This window comes from Podarcis liolepis, assembly GCF_965112155.1.
Source record: "Podarcis liolepis genome assembly, chromosome: 7".
Lineage (NCBI taxonomy): Eukaryota > Metazoa > Chordata > Lepidosauria > Squamata > Lacertidae > Podarcis > Podarcis liolepis.
The window spans coordinates 7,185,481-7,213,348 of record NC_139561.1 but is presented as its reverse complement, the minus strand read 5'-3'; the positions used below and the strand labels follow the sequence as shown (position 1 = coordinate 7,213,348).

General features: G+C 48.9%; 1 protein-coding gene across 1 annotated transcript in view; it reads right to left on the bottom strand.

Moving 5' to 3' along the window:
• GFRA2 (GDNF family receptor alpha 2) overlaps positions 1-27,868 on the bottom strand; it is a 79,688-nt gene that overhangs the window by 18,071 nt on the left and 33,749 nt on the right. Inside the window, exon 4 of the mRNA XM_083514319.1 lies at positions 18,242-18,590. Coding sequence (XP_083370445.1) covers positions 18,242-18,590 — 349 coding nt within the window. The remainder of the gene's footprint in view (positions 1-18,241; positions 18,591-27,868) is intronic.

The following is a 27,868-nucleotide window of genomic DNA, read 5'->3' as shown; positions in this document are numbered from 1 at the left end:
TCTTACCATCAGGAAGTTCTTCATAATAATAATAATAATAATAATAGTAATAATAATAATAATAATAATAATAATAATAATAATAATAATAATAATACTGTAATAATAATTTATTATTTGTACCATGCCCATCTGGCTGGGCCTCCCCAGCCACTCTGGGCAGTTTCCAACAAAGATTAAAAATACATTAAAATGTCACACATTAAAAACTTCCCTAAACAGGACTGCCTTTAGGTGTCTTCTAAAAGTCAGATAGTTGCTTATTGCCTTGACATTTGCTGGGAGGGCATTCCACAGGGTGGGTGCCACTACCGAAAAGGCCCTCTGCCTGGTTCCCTGTAACCTCACTTCTTGCAGTGAGGGAACCGTCAGAAGGCCCTCGGAGCTGGACCTCAGTGTCCGGGCTGAACGATGGGGGTGGAGACGCTCCTTCACGTATACTGGGCCGAGGCCATTTAGGGCTTTAAAGGTCAGCATCAACACTTTGAATTGTGCTCAGAAACTTAGACACAGTCACCTATATCCTTTTCACAGGTACTGCTGTCAAACCAGGTGTCTCCCCTCCCTACATTCTCTATTTGGGGATCTCACTATTCCTGCCTAAGTGGAGAACTTTACGTTCAAAACCTAGTGGTTTTGAAGCAATAAATAACCTTTCATAATTCAACACACCTGCCTGGAGGAAGCCTTTTAATCTGTGCCTCTGGGAGGTTATGTGTGTTTCATTTCACTGGCTTTGACCTCACAGCTCTCTCTTCCTCCATCCCATCAAGAAAGAAACTTGCACCCCTATTTAATCCAGATAACACTGAGCTCCCTTTTAATGTGTCCAGTAAATGTAATGGCACGTATTGTGGAGTGACCAGTTTAACTATGTGGTTTGGTGAAGATGCACCTCCTTCTGCCCAAATCTTCCAGCAATTCAGCCTGTTGGCATTTCATAGGCATTTCATCGTCTTCGCGGCAATACAGGGCAGGCTTGCAATGCTAAAATCCTGGCATGCGCAGCTGAGTTTGACATGTTCTCTCTGCCTCTCGCTGGAGCCTGGGCGCGCTGGTGTCTTCAGGCATCTCCTGCTGGAAAGCTGGCTTGTTCTGGGCAGGTAATGACGCAATAGAATCGATGGGTTTTCACCCTTCTTCACTTTGAGGGAGGCTCCAGGGTGGGGGCAGGGAAGGTGCTGTGGCCGCAGTAGGAGAAAGGGGGCCATTTAAAAAGCAGAGACATCACCTTGACAACAAAGGTCCGTATAGTTAAAGCTATGGTTTTCCCAGTAGTGATGTATGGAAGTGAGAGCTGGACCATCAAGAAGGCTGATCGCTGAAGAATTGATGCTTTTGAATTATGGTGCTGGAGGAGACTCTTGAGAGTCCCATGGACTGCAAGAAGATCAAACCTCTCCATTCTGAAGGAAATCAGCCCTGAGCGCTCACTGGAAGGACAGATCCTGAAGCTGAGGCTCCACTGCTTTGGCCACCTCACGAGAAGAGAAGACTCCCTGGAAAAGACCCTGATGTTGGGAAAGATGGAGGACACAAGGAGAAGGGGACGACAGAGGATGAGGTGGTTGGACAGTGTTCTCGAAGCTACCAGCATGAGTTTGACCAAACTGCGGGAGGCATTGGAAGACAGGAGTGCCTGGTGTGCTCTGGTCCATGGGGTCACGAAGAATCGGACACAACTAAATGACTAAACAATAACAACAACATTTCATTTGCAGCCCCTTCGCAGGGCCGGACTGGGCACCAGCAAGACACTGGGAACACTGCTTACCTTTCTTAGTGGGTTGTGAAAACTACTATTCCGGATAACCCTTTTTAGAGTGTAGGGGCAGTAGGGGTGAGTTTATGGAAATAAAATGCTTGGGAACCACTGAGAGGTAAATATCAGCCTGTAACTTGAGTCTACCACATACAGTTGGTATAAGGATTTCTGGCATCACGCTTGTGAGAGATGTTCAGCACCTGCATAGGACAAGGCCACCTAAACACTAAGGAAGCTTCTTCTTATTTTGCTCCTCGCCTGAGACCTGCTTTGTCCAGGTAGGCAGGTAGAATTATGAATAGTTATTTCTTTGTTTAACCACGGGCTAAAGGAAGCACGGGACGCAGGTGGTGCTGTGGGTTAAACCACAGAGCCTAGGACTTGCCGATCAGAAGGTCGGCGGTTCAAATCCCCACAACGGGGTGAGCTCCCATTGCTCAGTCCCTGCTCCTGCCAACCTAGCAGTTTGAAAGCACATCAAAGTGCAAGTAGATAAATAGGTACCGCTCCGGCGGGAAGGTAAACGGCGTTTCGGTGCGCTGCTCTGGTTTGCCAGAAGCGGCTTAGTCTTGCTGGCCATATGACCTGGAAGCTGTGCGCTGGCTCCCTCAGCCAATAAAGCGAAATGAGCGCCGCAACCCCAGAGTCGGTCATGACTGGACCTAATAGTCAGGGGTCCCTTTCTTTACCTTTACCTTTACCTTTACCTATTTTGATCTATAAGCAGCCTTGAGGTCCGTGTCAAGGGAAAAGGTGGGGTAGAATCAATCAATCAATCAATCAATCAACCCTTTGGTATAAATCTGGAGAAATAGTACATGTTGCATTTTCACAGATTTATTCCCTAGGTGGGTATCTCAATGCTCAGGTTCTGCTGCGTCCCTGATCCCAGGTTCAGAGTCGGTCACATCAATTGCCCCAGGAAGCATCACAAGCTCGTTGCCAACAAGGAGAGAAATTTGTCACACACACACACACACCCCACCGGCTCCTGCTCCTGGCTTGTAGCATCCTCCAAGGCAAATGTTATTCTTTGCACAATACATGACAGGCCAGCTGGTAATCTTTCCGTAATATCCAAGCCAGATGTCGCTCTTTCCATTAGGCACAATGAATTCACAGTTATTGGATGAGATTTTAACTGCCAGGAATAAACCTTCCTGGAGCCATTCCAGGTCTTCTCAGGTTTCCGTCTTTCAAGTGCCTCGGTCGGGAGCCCTGGGCCAAGTCCCTGGGTGTGGTGGCATGGAGAAGTCAAGCCAAGCTGCCACTGAAGCACTCCTGGGGCAGGCAGGTGGTCCCGTCCAGGCTTCAAAGCTGAAGGGGGACCTGGCTGAGGTTCTGGAAAACGGGATTAATGCTGAAGGGAGGCCAGGAGGCCCGGAGAAGAGTCCAAGAACTTGGTTGGGTTCCTTTCCTGACATACTTTTGAGAAAGGTATAAAGGAAAACAGATGAAAAACTCAGGCTGCCTTCCAAAGGCTCCATTTCAAAATTAAATCTCCCAGTTGTTCCTCTTTGAGGAACTCATTACATGAATGTACTTTCCTTCTGGAACCATTTGACTTGGCCGGGACTCGCTGAGAATGTCTCCTTGGCAAACAAAGAGCACACATCGCTCAAAGTGGCTGCATCCCCGGGCCTCTGTCATGGGACAGGGCCATGATCAAGCACTGGCCTAAGCTGCAGAACCCCCTGAGCTTCGCATGGCATTTATTTTTATTTATTTATTGCATTTCTGTCCCACCTTCTTTGCCAAGAAGCTGAAGATGGCCCACATGGAGCCAGTGTGGTGTAGTGGTTAAGATCGGTAGTCTCGTAATCTGGTGAACTGGGTTCGCGTCTCCACTCCTCCACATGCAGCTGCTGGGTGACCTTGGGCTAGTCACACTTCTCTGAAGTCTCTCAGCCCCACTCACCTCACAGAGTGTTTGTTGTGGGGGAGGAAGGGAAAGGAGAATGTTAGCTGCTTTGAGACTCCTTAAAGATAAAGGGACCCCTGACCATTAGGTCCAGTCGTGACCGACTCTGGAGTTGTGGTGCTCATCTCGCTTTATTGGCCGAGGGAGCTGGCATACAGCTTCCGGGTCATGTGGCCAGCATGACTAAGCCGCTTCTGGCGAACCAGAGCAGCGCATTGAAATGCCGTTTACCTTCCCGCCGGAGTGGTACCTATTTATCTACTTGCACTTGATGTGCTTTCAAACTGCTGGTTGGCAGGAGCAGGGACCGAGCAACAGGCACTCACCCCGTTGCGGGGATTCGAACCGCTGACCTTCTGATCCACAACTCTGTGGTTTAACCCACAGCACCACCCGTATCCCTTTGAGACTCCTTAGGGTAGTGATAAAGCGGGATATCAGATCCAAACTCTTCTTCTTTTCTTCTCTCCCTCCACATTTTATCCCCCAGACAGCCCTGTGAAGTAGGCTAGGCTGAGAGGCACTGACTGGCCCAAGGCCACCCAGTGAGTTTCATGGCTGAATGGGGACATCGGAACCCTGGTCTCTCCCTAGTCCAACCACTACACAACACTGGCTCTCAACCATGGAGCCACACAGGAGTTGAAGCTACAATCTCCTTGTCCACAGTCAGATGTGTTATCCCTTACACCACTGGTCCAGCTCTTGTAAAACCAGCCCAGGCCTGGATTTCAAAGCATGTCTGGATTTGAAGTGCTCTGTGCATACGCTGATATGCAGATGTGCAAGTGCACAGTAAAAACAATGAGCTAGGTATTTGTAATCAAATAATGGAAAAGCAAGTCTAGAGCGGAGGTGTCAAGGGGGAGGAGATCTGGAGAAATAAGCAGCAGGTGCATTAAATGAGGATGGAGAGGACCATGTATGCCACCTTGAGCTCCTCAGAGAAAAAGGTGGGCCATTAATGAAATCAATCAATCAGTAATACTGGGGATCACAGTGCTGGCTATTTACCACTTAACACCTAACCATAATCGGAGGAGTAAATGGCTTGTGGGCATCCAATGAAGCCGAGTGTCAGAACATTCAGGACAGATGAAAAAGTCCGTCACGTAGCATGTCAATAAACCCTGGAACTCCCTCCCACAGGAGGCAGTGATGGTCACCAACCTAGATGGCTTTAAGAGAGGTTAGACAAAAATTAATGGAGCCAGGCCACGAGCCAGGGTGGCCACACTCTGCCTCCACAACTGGAGGCAGCAATGCTTCAACTGCGGGAAACTAAAGGAGGGGAGAAGGCTCTTGTGCATGAATCCTGATTGCAGGTTTCCCAGAAGAGGCATCTGCTTGGCCACTGTGAGAACAGGAGGCTGGACTAGATGGGCCATTGGCCGGATCCAGCAGGCTCTCCTTATGTCCTTATGCTTAAGAGTTCTTATGCTTCTCCAAGGCCTGCAAGTATCTGCAGAGTCCCCAGAGGCCCCGTAAGTAAAGGGCTGAGGGGAGCTGGGTGTCTGGAAGGAGAGGACAATTACAGAATGGCTTTCATTTGGCAAATTTGGGCTAAGGAAACTGCAGGTTGACTTGGAGAGATTCTATCTTCCAGAAGTATTGGCTCAGTGGAGACCAACATTTGGAGTAGCCCTGGTCTTAAGGTTCTGTGTACAGTGGTACCTCAGCTTACAGATGCTTCAGGTTACAGACTCCACTAACCCAGAAATATTACCTTGGGTTAAGAACTTTGCTTCAGGATGAGAACAGAAATTGCGCAGGAGGCCCCATTAGCTAAAGTGGTGCTTCAGGTTAGGAACAGCTTCAGGTTAAGAACAGACCTCCAGAATGAATTAAAATAAAAGAATTCCTTCCAGTAGCACCTTAAAGACCAACTAAGTTAGTTCTTGGTATGAGCTTTCGTGTGCATGCACACTTCTTCAGATACACCTTAAGTTCTTAACCTGAGGTACCACTGTAGTTGTTAATCAATTGATATTAATTTTTGTATCTTTATTTTAGATCTTACTGTGATTTATGTGGGAATTGTTCAAACTGGTTGTGTATTTTTTGATGTTTGATTGTTTATGACTACTTTGTTACGTTGTAATTATGTACTTTTCCATGTTGTAAGCCACCTTGAACGTGGTTTAAACCAGGCATGGCCAAACTTGGCCCGCCAGATGTTTTTTGGGACTACAATTCCCAACATGCCTGACCACTGGTCCTGTTAGCTAGGGATGATGGGAGTTGTAGCCCCAAAACATCTGAAGGGCCAAGTTTGGCCATGCCTGGTTTAAACCATGTTCAAGGTGGCTTACAAATAAAATTATGTATGCATGCATGTGTTAAAACGCACACACTCAAAATGTATGCATTAAAATGCACACCTTTAGGTGGGATCATCTGGACTGTTCCCATGCAAGTCCACGAACCACACGTGTGGATTTCTTTCCGTCACAAATGGCAAATAGAATTGAGAATGGCAGCCCATAAAAAAACAACTATAAAATCTACAAGGAACATTAAGTGAGTTTCTTATTTTATACAGAGGAAGGTAATTGAGCCAACTGTTCAAACGGATGTTTTGGGAGCCTCCAAAACAGAGAGAGAGAGAGAGAGAGAGAGAGAGAGAGAGAGAGAGAGAGAGAGAGAGAGAGAGAGAGACTGGCACAATTGCTTTGGTCTTTTGCTTCCCTCCTCCACCAAAAAGCTCCTGCCAAAAAAGAGCTCCTTTCTAGTCACCTTGTTCTATATCTTGCTAAGAAAAAGACTTTCCTTTGGGGAATGTAGGCCATGAAGAAGTGTAACCTTTCTCAGAGATGTCATCTGTGTAGCCCTCTGCTCACTACAGTGTCTCTCTTAGTGCCCTGACCTTTGAAAGACATGTACCTATTTTGTCTGTTTATCCTTGTAGTAAACTGCATCCAAGGCCCTTAGACTATAGTTTTAGCTCTTTGGCTTTTTGCTCATCTCTCTTCTGGAAGCCTAATTCCCCTCTGGTCCCCTGAAACTTTGGATTCGCCTGCATCTTTTGGAAGTGTGTGCCTGCAGCAGCAAATGCAAAGCGTATGTGGTTCCAGATCCACCTTCCTCAACCTGGTGCCCTCTGGGTGTTGTGGACCGCAGGCTGATGGGAGTGATAATCTAATAGAGGTGAAGACTACAAAGCTGAACCAGGCTGCACTCTGTGAACCAGTCTTGGTCTAGTCCAGCACAGGTAGATGTGTTTATCTTTTAAAAACATGACCACCTGTGCTGGATCAGACCACAGTGGGGCCATAGAGTGCAGGTGGAGATTTGTGGGTGTCTATCTCACTTAGGGCGCTGTGGGTTAAACCACAGAGCCTAGGACTTGCCGATCAGAAAGTCGGCAGTTCGAATCCCCATGACAGGGTGAGCTCCCGTTGCTCGGTCCCTGCTCCTGCCAACCTAGCAGTTCAAAAGCACGTCAAAGTGCAAGTAGATAAATAGGTACAGCTCCGGCGGGAAGGTAAACGGCATTTCCGTGCGCTGCTCTGGTTCACCAGAAGCGGCTTAGTCATGCTGGCCTCATGACCCGGAAGCTGTACGCCGGCTCCCTTGGCCAATAAAGCGAGCTGAGCGCTGCAACCCCAGAGTCATCCATGACTGGACCTAATGGTCAGGGGTCCCTTTACCTTTACCTACCTCACTTAGGAGGCCAGCCAGGGCTGGGTCAGAGAAACCAGCAGCCAGCCAGCCCCAGAGAACATCTCCTTGCATGGTGAGACTTGTTGAAGTCAATGGGAGGTCCCTGACAGCATCTTCCATCACTCTGGTACATTTCAATGCACCTACCAGGGGGATTGTGCTCAAAGGCTTATGTTCCACTAGCAAAACTTCCTTTTCAAATCCCACCTCGGTATTTGCCAGTGTGATGTTGTTTCCACTTAAGAGCCCGTGTTTTCTTTTTAATTCACAGCGGTTAAATGCAACTTGAAGAGGAGTCCCCTCCCCGTGGCATCCCCTCACCTGTGCTCAGAGGCCATGATTACCTAGCGAGGGAAGGGAAGAATTAAGGGCATGCATCATTTGATTTTAATTGAAGGAAGGTTCTATCCCATTGAACTGCTAACTAAGCCGAACACAGGATTGTGTTTACATAAGCAAGCCCCGAGTCGATATAGACTTGCTGTCACGTTAAGTCAATACTTATGAAAGTTCTCTGTTTAATTATTCAGTGAGGATTGACTTATTATTGTGTTAAGATGGTGGTTAGCCTTGAGCAAAGGGAGCCGCAGAACTGAAAAGGCTTCTTTCGGCTTTCCCCGGAATCGGCTGGGGCTCAGAGATAGAGAGAGAGATAGACGGTCTCTCACATCTTCACCATCGTCAGAAGCTCCTTCGATTGGGGGGGACGACACAGCTGGGGATGGGGAGAAGGAGGCAGCTTTCCATTTTATTATCTTTCCATTCATACATTCCCGAATCAAAGCACGACCCCAGCAAGCCTTGGAGCTGAATATCAGCCAGCTGAGATCAATGATTCCCTAAGAAAAAGTCACCAGCCTTATTTCACTTTCAGAGCTAATCGAAGAGCCTCAATTCCCCCAGATGTATTGTTCCACGCTGCCCCAGTCTCTGAGCGATGAGAGACTCCAGGGCTCTTGCATGCTTAGCCAGGGTTCAGATTCCCTGGAATGAAGGTCAGTACAGCCTGTTGCATCTTTAGGGTATGTGGTTTTGTTTACACCGACATACTGAGCATAAGATGAAGGGGTTCACAGCATCAGTACCCCAGCAGATCTTTCTTCTCCATTAATCACAGCTTTGGCTCCAGCACAGAGCAAGCAGGTCTCTGTGTATCCTGATTCTAGCCTGCGTCCAAAAGCTCAGCTCCCACAAACTACTCTGGCTATTTGTTCTCCTGCCTAGCAGCTAGGTGAGGAGTGACCCATCCCTTAGCTTTGAAGGGTCCCATCACTTAGTTGTAGCTCTTGCAACCTGGCTCACTCTTTTGGGATGCTGATGAGGACACTTAAATGGCCAGCCTAAGGTCTATGTCATATCAAGAAACTTATCTATTTCAACAATAGAATCCTTTATTAGATTCTGACCCTTGCTGCCCCCAAGAATTGGAGGGTCTAAACTTAGGCATCATCCTGACTGACCTTCACGCCCCCCCAAACCCCACAACAATATGCTTGCAGGGATGAACATGTTCCCACCCCCTTGAAGAACAAAGCTCAGGTCAGGGGGAGGTATATATGGATGTCATAAGAACATGTCCAATCAGAGGGAGGCTCAGGGTCACCTCCCCCTTGTGGAGCACTTTCCATTCGGCACAGCCCCTCCCCTCCATTCTTCCCTGATGGGGACCAAGGAGAGCTGACATTTCCCCATCTAACTACATGGACAGTATTTATATAATTACAGGGGAGGTTGTGGTCCTGTATGAAGGGTGAGTCAGCTGAATGTCATTCTGTCATGAGAGAAATGGGTGTGGGTGTGTCATTTCTATGACATACAGTACCAACATAATGCTAAGCCTAAATTCAAGCTTTGTTTTCCCATGAGAGCAAAGCATCCAATGTAAGCCATTAACCATGGATCCCTGTGGCACGTGAACAGGTGTTACCTGCCACGGTTTATTGATCCAGCCAACCATTTAGGTAAAGGTAAAGGGACCCCTGATCATTAGGTCCAGTCGTGGCCAACTCTGGGGTTGTGGCGCTCATCTCGCTTTATTGGCCAAGGGAGCCAGCGTACAGCTTCCGTGTCATGTTGCCAGCATGACTATGCCACTTCTGGCAAACCAGAGCAGCGCATGGAAACGCCGTTTACCTTCCCGCCGGAGCGGTACCTATTTATCTACTTGCACTTTGGTGTGCTTTTGAACTGTTAGGTTGGCAGGAGCAGGGACCGAGCAACGGGAGCTCACCCCGTCATGGGGATTCGAACCGCCGACCTTCTGATCAGCAAGTCCTAGGCTCTGTGGTTTAGCCCACAGTGCCACCCGCATCCCTGACAACCATTTTACCAAGCAGTAAAGGCGGGGGAAGCCTTACGACTGGATGAAACCCCCAACCTTGGTTATACACGAGAAAACATAACAGGGAAAGAATTGTATTGCATTGCTAGACACGCTAGAAAATCTGGCCAGTCACATTGGGCTTAACTCCCACAAAGAGAAGTGACTGTTGAGCTACGGAACTCCAGATGATGAGCTCAACACTACAAATATATGGCTCTTTCCCTAAGAAGGATTTCTGAACCCCTCCTTTCCACAGATTAATAGGCAATTCTGATTCCTCTCCTGCCCTGCCTATTCTCTGGCTAAAACCTGGACCTGTGAACAGCTGCTCCAAGCCCTTCTCATTATGTAGTGTAATGAGAAGGCCGAATTGCTCTGGTTGTTGGTTTTTTCCAAAGATGTACTGTATTACCAAATGACATTTTGCCCATTGCTGCAGAGGGTGTGAAGCTCTTTGGGTCCAGGTAAAATAATAATAATAATAATAAGCAAGCGTCCCACTTGGAACACGGATGCTCTCAGAGTCAGGTCATTTAATGAGCATCTTCTCCTCTTTCGAGGTTTTCCGTTGGAGGGTGTGGAAAAGAGAGTCGGAATTGAAGGAAGAACCCCAATGAAAAATGAAGGTCTCTCCTTGCCTCTGGAGACGGTGGAAACACAGCCTTTGTAGAAGATGGGAAATTCTTCCGAGGCAGCACTCAGTGAAGCATGTTAAGACCAGATTATTTGTGGTCCTGATTTGCTGATGCAAGATGAAAAAATACAGCAAACTGCAGCTGCTGAAATCAGCTCTTTTCATCCTTTCCCCTCCTCTTTCCCCTTAGCTGAGGTTATGGTTTTGAAAAAGGTTTTATATTCTGAAGCTAAAACCTGTCCGGTACAATCAGCGCCGCGGTGCAAAGTGTCTGTCAGAAATCCCCGCAGCTGCGGGGAAGACAAGAAAAGCCACACAGAGGGGAACGAGGGTGCCAGCAGAGGGAGGGGGTGCTGCTCCTTTTTTCCAGCCACCTTTTTCCATTCCAAGGGGATAGGGAGCCGGATCCAGGCACCCTGGGGTGGGGCTGGGGGCTTTTCCCACTCTCAGCCAAGGTCCCAAGGGGTGGCAAACAGCACGTGACATACAAATGCATGGGGGGGCGGTTTACTGGCTGCTGCTTTAATGAAAAGCGGGTCATTGGGAGGCTGAATCATGGAATTGTGGAGTGGCAAGGTACCCCCAAAGGTCATCTAGTCCAACCCCTCGCAATGCATGAATCCCAATAAAGAATCCTTGTCGGGTGGCCATCCAACCTACTGCCTCTTTTTTAAAACAACAACAACACCCAGTGAAGATTTGTACAAGGGAGGGGCGGTGTTGTTAGCCTTTCCCCTGCTAGCCACGTTTCCATTCTTCATTTCTGCCCCCCCTGGTTGCATTAGCAGTTTGACCCCAGTCCTATAAGGGGCAACCTACTCCCTGCCTCCTTTCCTCTGATGTCCTCCTGCACTTGAGATAACAGTTAAGGGGGAGGGGGGAAAAACAACTCTCTTTAAAGGCTCTCCAATTACAGCTCATCTTTTTGCCTATTAGCTCCTGGGTTGGAGGTTTAATTACCTGCTGTCCTCCTAGCACAGAAACCTTATCTTGTCTCTAGGTTGTTATTGGGGTGGTAAGTGCGTAAGTGCGGTGTTCTTGGTTGTGACTGGAGTCCCATCACTTTGTTGTTGTTTAGTCGTTTAGTCGTGTCTGACTCTTTGTGACCCCCTGGACCAGAGCACGCCAGGCACTCCTGTCTTCCACTGCCTCCCACAGTTTGGTCAAACTCATGCTGGTAGCTTCGAGAACACTATCCCACCATCTCGTCCTCTGTTGTCCCCTTCTCCTTGTGCCTTCCATCATTCCCAACATCAGGGTCTTTTCCAGGGAGTCTTCTGTTTTCATGAGGTGGCCAAAGTACTAGAGCCTCAGCTTCAGGATCTGTCCTTCCAGTGAGCACTCAGGGCTGATTTCCTTAAGAATGGAGAGGTTTGATCTTCTTGCAGTCCATGGGACTCTCAAAAGTCTCCTCCAGCACCAGCACAGCACCCATCACTTAAAGGTAAAGGGACCCCTGACCATTAGGTCCAGTTGCGAATGACTCTGGGGTTGCGGCGCTCATCTCGCTTTACTGGCCAAGGGAGCCAGCGTACAGCTTCCGGGTCAGGTGGCCAGTAGGACTAAGCTGCTTCTGGTGAACCAGAGCAATGCACGGAAACGCGGTTTACCTTCCCGCCATTATTTATCTACTTGCACTTTGATGTGCTTTTGAACTGCTAGGTTGACAGGAGCAGGGACCGAGCAACGGGAGCTCACCCAGTTGCGGGGATTCGAACCACCAACCTTCTGAAAGGCAAGTCCTAGGCTCTGTGGTTTAGACTAGAGCGCCACCCGAAAGCCGAAGGAATGAGCATCCTTTTTCCCAAGAACAGCCAAGCAACGCCTTCCACGTGGTCTCTTGCACCTGGCACTGCATGTTTCATGAGAAAATAAGAAGAGCACCTGCTGGGTCTGGCCAATGGCCAGCATCCTGCTTCTCACAGTGGCCAACCAAATGCCTTTGGGAACTCCACAAGCAGGATTCAAGCACAAGAGCCCTCTCCCCTCCTGCGGTTTCCAGCAACAGGTATTCAGAAGCATTGCTGCCTCCGACTGTGGAGGAACACTATAGCTATCCTGGCTAGTAGCCATTGGTGGCCCTCTTCTCCACGAATTTGTCCAAATCCTCTTTAAAAGCCATCTAGATTGGTGGCCATCATTAGCTCCTGTGGGAAAGAGTTCCACAGGTTCAGTATGTGCTTTGTGAAGAAGGACTTTCTTTGCCCCCAGTCCAGCTAGAGCTGCTACTTCAGGTCAAGGTGCACACAGTGACCATCTGTCCATTATTTAGAGGCCATGATGGCTTCTGTAGAATCCACTCCTAATGCTTTTTGACTTCCGACCTGTGTGCTTTTCTCCAATGCCTTCAGCCACCCAATTTCCCTTTCCCCTTGCTGCCCTCTTGGGCTTGCAATGCTCCCCCTTTATACATCTATGCCCCTCCCCTTTCCCACCAAGCCTTCGGGTTCGGTCCCCTTGTGCCCTGACCCTCCTGACAGTCACCTCTGCCAATCACAGAAAACAATGGCCCATTCGAAAATACCAAGAAGCCCACCCGATTTGCTCTCTTTTACACTTTCCTCCACTTCCGCTGTCATCTTTTCTGGGCTGATTTATATACATACATATTCTCCTTCATTCCTTATCTCGCTGCTCCTCATGTAGAGCCCAGAGTAGCTACCAATGTATAAAATATAGCAATAAATGACTCCTGAAAGCACAGTCTAAAAATACAGCCATAAAAATGCCATTAAGCAGCCTATCACAATCCGAAGTGCTGCAGGCATCCTGTCCCAATGGCCTGCCAGAACATAAATGTTCTTTGCTGGCATCTGAATAAAGTTGGGGTGGGGAGGAGCCAACCTGACCTGCAGAGAGAATAAATTCCACAAACAGGATGCCGCCACCAAGAAGCCCCCGCCCTCAGACCATCCTCAATGGGGGGGCACCAGCAGAACCTCCCCCCCCCCCCGGACCTCCTAACGCCCAAGCTGGTCAGCACTGGGCAAGACGCTCCATTGAGTACTGGGCTCTTAGTCATTCGGGGATTTGTACATTAGTATCAACCCTCTGAAACTGGGCCAGATCATTTCGTCTTGCCATTCTAGATAATAAATGGGCAGTAGCATTCTGTACCAGCTTCAGCTTCCCAAAGCACTTGGGCAAGAGGATCCCAATGTGCCAGGACCTCTCCAGCCACAGAAGCCAAGCTGCCCTCTTCGGAATCCAGCTCAGAAGCCCCAGCGAAACCATCGTCTCTCCTGCTCTGCTCAACAACTGCTAAAGCCAGCTAGGCTGCTGTAACTGAAGAAGTTTCTGCCACCAAAGACAGAGAAAGCCACTGAGAGAGAGCTGCAGCTCTTATTCAGGACTCAGCCTTGGAGCGCAGAGGCTGAAACAACACCTAGGTTTTTATGGAGCCTGCAGCCAGAGGCCTGCATGGAACTGTCCAAGGTGCCAAGGAAGGCTCTCCCTCAAAGCAGAAGAGACTCAGAAAAGTCCAGGTAGCCCCCTGCCCACTTCCTGACACGCGGCAAACTATCCTGTACTGGAGCAGAATATTCTGCAGGATCAGGCCAATGGGGGCCCACCTGGTCCAGCACCCTGTTTTCACAGTGGCCCACCAGATGCCAGGGGAAACCCTTCTGAAGTCATTCCACATGGGACAATGAAAGTACCTTTGAGGGGCCCCATCCGCAGAAACCTTGTGCAAAGGCTGTTAATGGAGGAACAAAGTGAAAGGTGCCTTAATATCAATGCTGGATGTTCCATAAACAAATTTCCCTTTAGAATGGCCTGGTTGGTTCCTAATCTATTTCGGTGGTCCCCTTTGCCACCCAGAATTCACTGCTCCCAGTTCCACAGCAGAGCTAACCTCGAGAGCCAGTGTGGTGTAGTGGTTAAGAGCGGTGGACTCGTAATCTGGTGAACCGGGTTCGCGTCTCCGCTCCTCCACAAGCAGCTGCTGGGTGACCTTGGGCCAGTCACACTTCCTTGAAGTCTCTCAGCCTCACTCACCTCACAGAGTGTTTGTTGTGGGGGAGGAAGGGAAAGGAGCATGTTAGCCGCTTTGAGACTCCTTAGGGTAGTGATAAAGCGGAACATCAAGTCCAAACTCTTCTTCTTCTTCTTCTAATGTATAGAAAGATACTAACAGGACAATGCAGTGGTACCTCGGGTTAAGAACTTAATTCATTCTGGAGGTCCGTTCTTAACCTGAAACTGTTCTTAACCTGAAGCACCACTTTAGCTAATGGGGCCTCCGCTCCTGTCATGCCACCGCTGTGCGATTTCTGTTCTCATCCTGAAGCAAAGTTCTTAACCCGAGGTACTATTTCTGGGTTAGCGGAGTCTGTAACCTGAAGCGTTTGTAACCTGAAGTGTCTGTAACCCGAGGTACCAGTGTAGTTGCTTGATTAGCCGAGCATCCACCTAAGAGTGTGCAGAGGAGGCCTAAAACACCAAGCAACAGATGCTGGCAATGCCCAGGGAGTCTTTCTTGGGCAGCAGGAGGGTGAGGTGGCTGCCCAACATTCCTACTGAGCAGGCAGGGCCAAGCTGGGGCAAGTTTCCCATAGGCTTGTGGGTCTCCCTTTGGGGCATCTGGGTTTCCACTACAGGAACAGGATGCTGGACCAGATAGGCCATTGGCCCGATCCTGCAGTCCCTTCTGGTGTTCTTACGCTCTTGCACTCATGCAGGATTCCCACAGGGATTTGGCTGGCCACCTTGAGTACAGGAATCGTCCCCATTCCAGGGTGAGGCTTTGCCAGGGATTCCCCATTCCTGGGCACTTGTTGGGCCCGGGCCCAGTTCTACTCCAAACACCATTTCCCAGGCCCACAAAAGGCCTTTCTCTGATATTATCATTAGGTAAAGGGACCTCTGACCATTAGGTCCAGTCGTGGCCAGCTCTGGGGTTGCGGCACTCATCTCACTTTATTGGCAGAGGGAGCCGGCGTACAGCTTCCGGGTCATGTGGCCAGCATGACTAAGCCGCTTCTGGTGAACCAGAGCAGCGCACGGAAACGCCGTTTACCTTCCCGCCGGAGCGGTACCTATTTATCTACTTGCACTTTAACGTGCTTTTGAACTGCTAGGTTGGCAGGAGCTGGGACCGAGCAACGGGAGCTCACCCCATCGTGGGGATTCGAACCGCCGACCTTCTGATCAGCAAGTCCTAGGCTCTGTGATTCAACTCACAGCGCCACCCGCGTCCCTTTTATCTATTATCTTTATGATGGCCTTAATTCATGGGAGAGCCTGAGAAATAAGATGACCTTTTCCGTTTAGAAAAGAGTAGAGCAAGAGGGAGGGAGGGACATTGCAGTGCCTGGGACTTTTTAATTTAGTTTAGGAGAGTAAAAGGTGACATGGTAGAAGTTTATAAAATTATGCATGACTTGGAGAAAGTGAATAATGTTTTCTCCCTCTCTCATAACCCTAGAACTCACAGACTTCAATTGAAGCTGAATGTTGGAAGGTTCAATGCAGATGTTTAAAAAGGACTTATGTATGCAGTGCAGAGTTAAACTGTGGAACTCACTCTTGCAGGAGGCAGCGATGGCCACCAATCTGGATGGCTTCAAACGAGGTTTGGACAAATTCATGGAGGAGAGGGCTATCGATGGCTACTATAGTTCTGAATATCAGTTTCTGGAAGCCACTAGAGGGGGAAGGGCTCTTGTGCTCAGGTCTTGCTTGTGGGCTTCCCAGTGAAGCATCTGGTTGCTCTCTGGGAGAACAGCTGGACTAGATGAGCCCGGCTGGCTTGATCCAGCAGGGCTCTTGGATGTTCCTATGTGCTGTAGTTCATCCACTAGCCATTCCAGCAGCTCAGAGTTTCTTCCCCCCGCCTCCTGCCTTTGTACCCAGCATTTAGCAAGGGGCAAGGGGAGGCACACAAGGATCGGCAGTGCCCATTGGCCCTTGGAAGAGAATATTGCCCTGGCAGCTGATTAGACTGCCGGGGGAGTTCTGGCAGCTGGAGAGACAGAGAGACAAAACCAGAGAGACAGGGCAGAGCAAGAGACCGAAATTCAGGGAGACAAGTCTAGCACTAATGATGTTTCCCCCTTGGCCAGCACTTTGACACCTCCTTTTTCAACATCACTTGCAATTTCTTTCTCCCTGATCTCCTGAGACACATCCCTGCCCCTGTGTCCAGCCCTAGCAGAGCGTCACGTGCCCTCCCACCCCCACAAACACGCAGACACATGCGCCTAGACCAGCTCCCTTCCCCTGCCTTCCTAAGCAGGCCTGTCTTCTTGGCAAAGTCAGCTCCAGGTTGCCTGGTCCATTGGGGCCAGATGATTGGCAGGATCCCCATCCTGTCTCACAGTGGCAGACATGAGGGATGAACCAGCATGGCCAGCACTGTCGCCATCCCCAACAGCACCCCATCTGCGTTAGAGTACTAGAATTGTTGAGCTGGAAGGAACCAAAAGAGCCATGTAGTGCAACTCCCGGCAAGGCAAGAATCACAGCTAAACTATCCCTGACCTCTGTTCAAAAAATTCTAAGAAAGAAGAGCACAACATCTTTCAAGGAAGTCCATTCCCTTGTCAAACAGCTCTTACTGTCAGAAATTTCTTCCTGACGTTTAGTCAGAATCTCCTTTCTTGTAACTTGAATCCTTTCATTTGGCTCCTACCCTCAGAAGCAGCACAAAACAAGCTTGTCCGTCTTCCCCATGACAGCCCTTCAGATATTTGAAGACGGTTGTCCAATCGCCTCTCAGTTTTCTCTTCTCCAGGCTAAACATTGCCAGCTCCCTCCACTGTTCCTCACAATTCTTGCTTCCAGACCCTTGATCACCTTGGTACCCCTCCTTTCCACACTTTCCAGCTTGTCAATCACAGGACTCCAGGTGGGGTTGGACCAAGACAGAATAGAGTGGTACTATTACTATTACTTTAAAAAGAGGGAAAGTTGACGGCTATGGTTTCCCCAAGAACACTCGCAGCATGCACCCAAATCACTGCGTCAAAGCAATCCATCATCAGAGATGCTGGAGACTCCATCAAAAACCACACACACCCAAAACTCAGAGCCACAAATGGACCACAATGACAATGTTTCATTGGTGAGCCCAGGATGATGAGCCTGTTTTCCTTAGTGACCTTCCTTTGGAAATAAACTCCAGGGCTCAAGGCCTTCCTTCCTAGGTATCTTCTCCCACGTTTGAAAACTCTGCTCATAACAAAACCCAAATTTCACAAACCATTCATGAGCCCCAGAGGCTTTGCCATTAGGAAACCTGGCTTTGAAGGAATGGGTTTCTGTGCAGTCAGTTTGAAACTGACCCAAAATCCGCATTTTTCCTTCTCCAAGGGAGCATTTCTAAAATGCATTAACTTGAGCTGTTGAGCAAATGCATAACAGAAACCCAGCTGTATAAACAAGTGCTCAAAGCCCTCTCCCTTATCAGTCCGTGACGGCAATGTATGGCCTTGACTGTTCCAGTGGAGCAGGGATGGCGCATCTGGGTCTTATCTTATGTCCTGACCACACTCTGACGCACAGGTCTAGTCTGGGAACAGCGCCAGGAGAGTTGGTGACCTTCTTACCCCAAGATAAGAGTGCTGGAACAGGAATACCCTTATATGGTCAAGAGTACAGGAAGAGGAACACCCTTTTATGGTTAAAAGTACCGGAGCAGGAACATCTGTGATGTCAACCTGCGTGTATAAGCTGACGTGGCTGGATTCCTGGGGAAGGGGGGAGAGGGTGCCTGGACGATATATATATACTGCATGAAATTTTTCATTTCTTTGGACCTGCTGTGAGCTGACCACGCAAGTACCTTCTGCTATACGGAGAGCAGAATAAACTCTTTCTCTGAACCAACCCTCGGTGTCATTTGACTTCCTTCCTCCCATCCAGGAGCAATGCTCACCATACCAATTGGTAAAGTCCAATAAGGCTACAGCTTCACAGTGAGGCAGTCCTTACCGGCAGAGGGGGTCCGACCTGCACAGGCTGCGGAGCTCCAGGCAGTTGGGCTTCTCCTTGTCCTCGTAGGAGCAATGGGGGACGATGGTCTGTCGGCGTCGCTCGGCGCACGCCTGGTCCCTGCAGGAGCAGAAGAGCAGCCGGTAGGTGTACTCGTGGGGCACGCGGTCGAAGAACTGGCGCAGGGCTTTGTGGCACTTGCGGCGGTTGCAGCGCTCCGTGGATGAGATCTCCTTGTTGCAGATGGAGATGTAGCTCGAGCGGAGGCGCTTGCAATTGTCGTTCAGGTTGCAGGCTTTGGCCGCATCGAGGCAGTGGTTGCTTTTGGCGTTGGCAGTCGAATCCATCCCTGTCCCGGAAGAAGAGAAGAAGGGGTTACTGTGCATAAGTGTTGGTGTTGACCTTTAAAGCCCTAAACGGCCTCGGTCCAGTATATCTGAAGGAGCGTCTCCACCCCCATCGTTCTACCCGGACACTGAGGTCCAGCTCCAAGGGCCTTCTGGCGGTTCCCTCACTGCGAGAAGCCAAGTTACAGGGAACCAGGCAGAGGGCCTTCTCGGTGGTGGCGCCTTCCCTGTGGAACACCCTCCCACCAGATGTCAAAGAGAACAACAACTACCAGACTTTTAGAAGACATCTGAAGGCAGCCCTGTTTCGGGAAGCTTTTAATGTTTGATGTATTATAGTATTTTAATATTCTTTTGGAGTGGCCGGGGAAGCCCAGCCAGATGGGCGGGGTATAAATAATAAATTATTATTATTATTATTATTATTATTATTATTATTATTATTACCCCGCCCTCCCCGGCCAGAGCCGGGCTCAGGTCAGCTAACACCAATAAAATCACAGTAAAAACATAATGGGGGGGGGTGTCAATTTAAAATACAATTTAAAATGCAGCCTCATTTTAAAAGTAGCCAATAGATCAAGACCATAAGGGGAGTGAAACATAAGGGTCAGACTGAGTCCAAACCAAAGGCCAGGTGGAACAGCTCTGTCTTGCAGGCCCTGCGGAAAGGTGTTAAGTCCCGCAGGGCCCTAGTCTCTTGTGACAGAGCGTTCCACCAAGTCGGGGCCAGTACTGAAAAGGCTCTGGCCCTAGTTGAGACCAATCTAACCACCTTGCGGCTCAAGACCTCCAAAGTGTTGTTATTTGTGGACCTTAAGGTCCTCCGTGGGGCATACCAGGAGAGGCGGTCCCATAGGTACGTGGGTCCTATGCTGCATAGGGCTTTAAAGGTCAAAACCAGCACCTTAAACCTGACCCTGTACTCCACCGGGAGCCAGTGCAGTTGGTAAAGCACTGGATGAATGTGATCCTGTGGCAAGGACCCCGTAAGGAGCCTCACTGCGGCATTCTGCAACAGCTGGAGTTTCTGGGTCAGCTTCAAGGGCAGCCCTGCATAGAGCGAGTTACAATAATCAAGCCTGAAGGTGACCATCGCATGGCCAGATCAGGGCAAGAAAGGTAAGGGACCAGCTGCTTGATACGGCGGAGATGGGAAAATGCCACCTTTGCTGTGGCTGCAACCTGTGCCTCCATGGAAAGAGAGGAGTTGAATGTTACACCCAAGCTCTTGACAGAAGGCAGTAAAGGTAAAGACCATTAGGTCCAGTCGTGGCCGACTCTGGGGTTGCGGTGCTCATCTCGCTTTATTGGCTGAGGAAGCCAGCATACAGCTTCCGGGTCATGTGCCCAGCATGACTAAGCCGCTTTTGGCAAACCAGAGCAGTGCACGGAAACGCCGTTTACATTCCCGCCAGAGCGGTACCTAGTTATCTACTTGCACTTTGACATGCTTTTAAACTGCTAGGTGGGCAGGAGCAGCGACAGAGCAACGGGAGCTCACCCTGTCACGGGGATTTGAACCACCGACCTTCTGATTGGCAAGTCCTAGGCTCAGTGGTTTAACCCAAAAAGCGCCACCCGCGTCACGACAGAAGGCGGTAGGAGCCCCCAGTAGCCCTCTCCTTTATGAATCTGTCTAATCCTCTTTTAAAGCCATGCAAGTTGGCGGCCATCACTTCCCCCAGTGGCAAGGAGTTCCATAGTTTGCCTATGGACTGTCTGAAGAAGACCTTTCTTTTATCTGTCCTAGATCTTCCATCATGCACCACAGGGTTCTCTGGGCGCTTCCAGACGGGTCCTTTATAATGTGCACTTTGTGTGATCTGTGCCCTTGGTGCTTTGAGGTGTGCGAGAGAGACATGCACCCCTCCTCTAGCTGCTCTCTGGGGTCCTTTTGCAGCAGGTGGGATTCTTATCTATGCTCTGGGAACAGCAGGTTGCTGCCATTTGAGAAGGAGAACTCCCAAGCATGGCATCTGGGTCCAAGATTACATGCATCTCTGATCCAATTTGAAGGATGTGCACCTGGGAGATTTGGCATAGGTACCTCTAAAATGCTCAGAAGGGGCAATCAAGCGAGAGAGAAGGGACTGACACAGAAGCATCGTTGTGGGGCTTGCCCCCCCCATCCCTTTCCTTCCACTCCATCCAGCTGTTCCCTCTCACCAAACCACAGAAGCACTGACCCACTAACTCTGTGGCTCCCAAAAAAACATTGTTCAGAACATCACTTTGCACAACCCGTAACGGAAGGTAATATCACAATAAAATTCAAAACAGTAACAATTAATTGCAGCTATTCAAAAGCCAATTAAAAGTATTTCATTTAATGGATTCAACAAAACTGATCCAGCGAGACCAGCTATTCAAAGTCTGATAGTCATTTACACCTTCCACCCCTCCCCTGCAATCCCCTTGCCTCTTAGCACCCCCTGCCCACTTTGGGTAACACTGAGACCCTCAAGGGCTGACACCAGCAGAGCATTCTGGAGCCCTAACCTGGAGTCAAAAGATTTTTAGGGTGCCCATCAGTGAAACTTGCAGGCCAGCATAAGGGTAAAGGGACGCCTGACCATTAGGTCCAGTTGTGGCCGACTCTGGGGTTGGGGCACTCATCTGGCTTTATTGGCCAAGGGAGCAGGGGTACAGCTGGTCATGTGGCGACCCTTTTTCTGGTTTACAGTGGTTAGGTAAACGTAAAGGGACCCTGACCATTAGGTCCAGTCATGGCTGACTCTGGGGTTGCGGCGCTCATCTCACTTTATTGGCCTAGGGAGCCGGCGTACAGCTTCTGGCTCATGTGGCCAGCATGACTAAGCCGCTTCTGCAGAACCAGAGCAGCGCACGCAAACGCCGTTTACCTTCCCGCTGGAGCGGTACCTATTGATCTACCTGCACTTTGGCGTGCTTTCGAACTGCTAGGTTGGCAGGAGCGGAGACCAAGCAACAGGAGCTCACCCCGTCGCGGGGATTCGAACCGCCGACCTTCTGATTGGCAAGTCCTAGGCTCTGTGGTTTAACCCACAGCGCCACCCGCGTCCCGCAGGCCAACATACAACAAGAGTAACAGAGCATCATTTAAAAGGAAAGGTGGGAAATCACAATTGAAAATGCAGAACTGGACAAAAGTAGAAAATGCAGCAGAGCTGAATGAAAGCCTCTTCCAGCTCGCAGTCATCGCTGGAGGGGCTCCTCTGCTCATTTTCTCAAGGGTTTTCTTGGAAACTGCAGCTGAAATTGGACAGAGGTGGGCAGCAGGGAGACTCCACATGCCGCCAGTGGCCCGCCTTGCTCCACCAGAAGCACCAGAAGAAAGGAACAAGGCATGTCTGAAGCTGCCATTAACCCTGAAGCACTGAGCTGGGCTGGGTCATGTATCTGTTCTATAGTGGAGAAATATGACCCACCCACCCAAAGTGAAAATCCTCTCCTGCCAACTGCAGTTGGATTCTCAGCATCTGCCCTGCATCACCAAATATTGGCATAAAAAGAGGAGGAAGGAAGGAAAAATGAAAGCTGGGATTTCTGTCTGAAAGAAGCATTGGTCCCCCCCACCAGAAGAAGAAGAAGAAGAGTTTGGTTTTGATATCCTGCTTTATCACTACCCTAAGGAGTCTCAAAGCGGCTAACATTCTCCTTTCCCTTCCTCCCCCACAACAAACACTCTGTGAGGTGAGTGGGGCTGAGAGACTTCAGAGAAGTGTGACTGGTCCAAGGTCACCCAGCAGCTGCATGTGGAGGAGCGGGGAAGCGAACCCGGTTCACCAGATTACGAGACTACCGCTCTTAACCACTACACCACACTGGCTCTCCAGCTCCCTGAGTCTGCTCCATAGCCACCCAGAACCTCAGCCATCATGTCATTCATACCTCATGGACCTATTAGAACCTCTAGGAGTTCTTTGTCAAGGAGCAGATAGAAAGAGGTGATCTGGTTAACAGGCTGGACTTGTGGTTTGGGGGGGGGAAGCGTCAGAAAAAGGCAACTAAAAGGATCAAGGGGTTGGAGCAACAGGTTGTAGAATGGATTTCTCTTTCCACAACATACTCATTTTTCAACAAAGGTCAGTGAAGCACATAATCTGAATGAGAGTTGTGCAAGCAACTTTTGGGGCCACACCATTCCTCTGGCCACACATCAACAACAAGAGGTCCACAGCTACATTCAGAGACAGCATGCACCCATCCTGGCCCCAGGATGTGCTGCCTCCGGTGGTGATCAGCAAGCTGGCTTGAGGTACAAGGCCTCCCTGAGCAACAGCCTCACTCCAGTGCACAAATCTCTGACCTCAGAGATCCTTTCCAGATGTTCATGGGGGAAGTTGATTTGGTCTGCTACAAGCTGGCCTGAGTCTTCAAAGCATCTTCCTTGCCTTTGTCAACCAGGATGGTCAAGGGGCCAGAGTGACTCCCCTGTAAAGAAAAGTTGCAGCTTTGGGGGAATTTCAGTTTGGAGAAAAGCCAAGGAAGAGGTGACTTGACAGAAGTTTATAAAATGATTTCTGGGATGGAGAAAGTGGATAGAGAAACATTTTTCTCCCTCTCTCATAAAACTAGAACTCGCAGTCATCCGGTGAAACAGAACTTTGGAAGAATCAGGACAGAAAAAATACCGTATTTTTCCGTGTATAACACGACCCCATGTATAAGACAACTCCTATTTTTGGGAGCCCTCAAGTTTCTTTTGTAAGTTTGCCGAGCTGTTGAGCAGCTGTTCCACGATCCCCCGCTCTGGTTGACCGAACTGGTGCCGTAATACACCGCATTCTGACACTCACCAAATTCTCTTCCTAAGCCGGGGAGAGCAGGTAAGCAGCCTCCTCTCTGACATTTCCCTGCTACCACTGCAGCACCAATCTTCGCTTACTTAGCATATTAAACTGTGTATAAGACGACCCTCAATTTATCAAAAAAAAAAAAAAGTACAGTGGTACCTTGGGTTACAAACGCTTCAGGTTACAGACGCTTCAGGTTACAGAGTCCGCTAACCCAGAAATAGTACCTCGGGTTAAGAACTTTGCTTCAGGATGAGAATAGAAATCGTGTGGTGGCAGCGGGAGGCCCCATTAGCTAAAGTGGTGCTTCAGGTTAAGAACAGTTTGAGGTTAAGTATGGACCTCCGGAACAAAGAAAGTACTTAACCAGAGGTACCACCGTAAACCGAGGGACATGGGTGGCACTGTGGGTTAAACCACAGAGCCTAGGACTTGCCGATCAGAAGGTCGGTGGTTCGAATCCCCGCAATGGGGTGAGCTCCCGTTGCTCGGTCCCTGCTCCTGCCAACCTAGCAGTTCGGAAGCATGTCAAAGCGCAAGTAGATAAATAGGTACCACTCTGGCGGGAAGGTAAATGGCGTTTCGGTGTGCTGCTCTGGTTCGCCAGAAGTGCTGGCCACATGACCCAGAAGCTGTACGCCGGCTCCCTCGGCCAGTAAAGTGAGATGAGCACCGCAACCCCAGAGTCGGCCACGACTGGACCTAATGGTCAGGGGTCCCTTTACCTTTACCTTACCACTGTAAACCAGAAAAAGGGTCATCTTATACATGGAAAAATACAGTAGTCCTTCTTCATGCATTACAAAGTTCAACTATGGAACCCGCTCCCAAAGGAGGCAGTGATGGCTACCAACCTTGACGGCTTTAAAAGAGGTTTAAACAAATTCACGGCGGAAAAGGTTCTGCTCTGCCTCCACAGCTGGATGTAGCAATGTTTCTTAATCCTAGTGGCTGGAAGGAGAGCTGCTCTTGTGATCAATTCCTGCATGCAGGTTTCTCAAGGACATCTGGTTGGCCACTGTGAGAACAGGAGGCTGGGCTAGTTGGGCCACTGGCCTGATCCAGCACATACTCTTCATATGTTCTTATGGTAGGAGCACATTCATCATTAGTCTTTTATATATACCAGTATATATATATACATTCTTGTTGATTTTTTTAACAGATTGGTTCCAACAGTCATACAACACAACTTCTCATCTTATACAATATTTTAGACTTCCATCAACCCCTCTGATGATTTCCCATTCTTTATCACTTATTCTGCATTTCTGCATTTCTTAATTACATTTAATTGTCCTTAACTAATAATTCTCTTCATATTCTTTCTTGCAATATTTCAAATAAGCCACCTTACAAAACTTCTTGCAGTTCTACTAGCATAATCTGTTCATCACAATTACTTTTCAAATAGTTCATATATTTACTCCAGTCTTCTAAGAATCTCTGATCCCGCAGGTTTCAAATCCTTCCTGTTAATTTATCTAATTCTGCATAGTCGCTCAACTTCATCCTCCATTCTTCTTTCGTCGGTAGTTCTTCTTGCTTCCATTCACATTCATCATTAGTCATTCCATGCCAGTCTTATTATGGTGCCTGGGCCCTCCCCACCCTAAGCCACTGAGCCTAATGGGAAGATAGCTTACTGGGAAGTACTGGTGCCCCCAGTTCCCTTCTCCTGCAATAGCCAGTTTCCTTCACTGCACAGAGCCAGTTAGCTGCTTTCCTGATAGAGTTTAAGCAACACGATAACCATATACATACGTAATAGACAATCTTTATAGAATACCTTCAAACCATAAAGAGTTCAAAATGAAATCTTCAGTCTCAAAGTCTCTGAAAATTTTTAAATGAAGTGAGCTACCAAGCTTTGTACGATGAAAGACAAGCTGTGAAGCTTTGTGTATTCAGCCAATATGATGTCCAACGCTGAACAGTGATTCCGGATATTGACTACTGTTTTGCAGAACTCTTCATCAGTGTGGTGGGTGGATATAGAATGCTTCATAAACCCATCTTATTTCGAATGACCACATTATTACATGAGAACTGTTCCACAGCATTTGATATTTTCATTTACACACATTCATTCGAAATAAGATGGGTTTTTGAAGCATTCTATATCCACCCACTCTTTAGGGTTTGAAGGAATTCTATAAAGATTGTCTATTACGTATGTGTATGGTCATCGTGTTGCCTAGACATTGTTGACGTTCTCTTTGCAACACATGGGTTTGTTTGGAGACTTCATGACAGAGTTAACATGTGTCAGGTGCCAAGTTCTAATACAGCGTAAAATTAAAGTCAGACCAGGGAAAGCATGAGACGACACGCAAGTGAAAGGGGCGCCCCTCCCACGTGCCTGCCTTGAACTCAAGCCTGTCCTCATCCGCCATCTGCTCTTGATTCAAACCAGCTTTCTCTGCGAGGGGAGTAATGTTTCGGTTCCTTTTGCTGAAGCTGATCCTGGCCCTGCCACCAGCCCTCTATGGCTGGGGGATGCAGAGCTCCTAAAGCCACAACAGAAAGTCCTTCTCCATGCAGCGTATAGTTAAACTGTGGAACTCCCTTCCACAAGAGGCAGTGGTGGCCACCAACCGGGATGGCTTTAATAGAGGATTAGGCAAATTCATGGAGGAGAGGCTATCGATGGCTCCTAGCCACAAAGGCTCTGCTCTGTCTCCACAGTTAGAGGCAGCTATGCCTGGAAACCGCAGGATGGGAGAGGGCTCTTGTGTGCCAATCCTGCTTGTAGGTTTCCCTTTGGGGCATCTGGTTGACCACTGTAAGAAGAGGGTGCCAGATTAGATGGGTGCCCATTGGCCTGAACTGGCAGACTCTTCTGTCGGATGTTGCAAGAGGGAGAAGGTGGCAAGTCACACCAGCACTGGCCCACCCATGAGGCAAAGCGATGCAAGAATGTACCTCTTGCTGCAGCAGGTGATCTGTGGTGCACTTGCTGTAAGAGTTTTATAAAGGTCATATATATATATATATATATATATATATATATATATATATATATATACACACCGTATTTTTCGCCCTATAGGACGCACTTTTTCCCCTCCAAAAATGAAGGGGAAATGTGTGTGCATCCTATGGGGCGAATGCAGGCTTTCGCTGAAGCACCGACCCCTCTCGCTCTCCAGGCTTCAGGAAGCTCTGCGCAACCCTCGGGAGACGGGCTCCGAGGGTTGCGCAGAGCTGCCTGCAGTCCCGGGATCAGCGCAGCTAAGTCCCGCCCCGCTCCGGATGGCGGCGCAGAGCTGCGTGGAGTCCCGGGATCAGCGCAGCTCTGCGCGGCCACCGGGAGCGGGGCGGGACTTAGCGCCCCGCTCCGGATGGCGGCGCAGAACTGCCTGCGGTCCCGGGATAAGCGCACTTCTCCCCATCGCCAGCCCCAGAAGCTCGGGGGACAGCGGGGAGGCAGAGCGTGCCTTCCCACTGTTCCCCGACCTGGTTCTTCCAGCCCTGCACCTGGGGGGGAAATAAAAAAATATTCTTTATTCCCCCCCCCCAAAAAAAAAAACTAGGTGCGTCCTATGGGCCGGAGCGTCCTATGGGGCGCAAAATACGGTGTATATATATATATATATATTAGATGTTCATAAATGTACCAAGCAAACACATACAAATATAATAAATAAAAATTCCTTCCAGCAGCACCTTAGAGACCAACTAAGTTTGTTATTGGTACGAGCTTTTGTGTGCATGCACACTTCTTCAGATATCTGAAGAACATGAAACATGTGAAACACAAGAGCAATCAAGTACAACATTCCTAGAGTGAACATGTTTACACATGGGGAGGAATGTTTGTCCAGCCAGCAGGTAAACTTCCTGTTTCCTTCTGGACTGGGACAGACTTCCTCTGCATGTGACTAGAGGTGGGCGTGGCCTCACCTGTGCAGGTAATGACAAAAGCACAGGGTAGGGCAACCACCTCTCTCTTTGACTACATGCATCAAAGAAGCAACATCTGCTTCGCCAAAGATGCTCTCTTGGCCAGCCAAGAGAGGACAGAGGGGCTGTCTCCTTATGAGATAGTTTCCAGGTATATGTTACTTTTCTAAGCTAAGTCTGCCTTCTGGGATCAGATTGTGAACAGAATGTGAGTAAACTCTTTTAATACTTTTATAGAAGACTGTGTCGTGTCTTAGCTTTTATGAGGGAATAAGGGGGAAATACCAGAACAGTTATTATAGAGGCTTTAGCGGGCCTGAGCAAACGCATCCGCTGCAAGTTTAAAATGAAGAACGTTACTCTGCTAAATTGTGGAACTTGTTTACACAAGTTGGAAAGGCTATAATCAAACAATATATCCTCTCCTGCATCCCTGAGCATCCCCACAGAAATGTGGCCCCCCACCGCCCCTCCGAACACCAGAACCTGTGGAACTTCACTCCTTCTTTCCTGGTGAGGGACACCATTTGTTAGTTTGCCTCAGGTGCTAAAATGTCTTGGACCAACCCTGGGCCACACACCCCTCCCCATCTCCC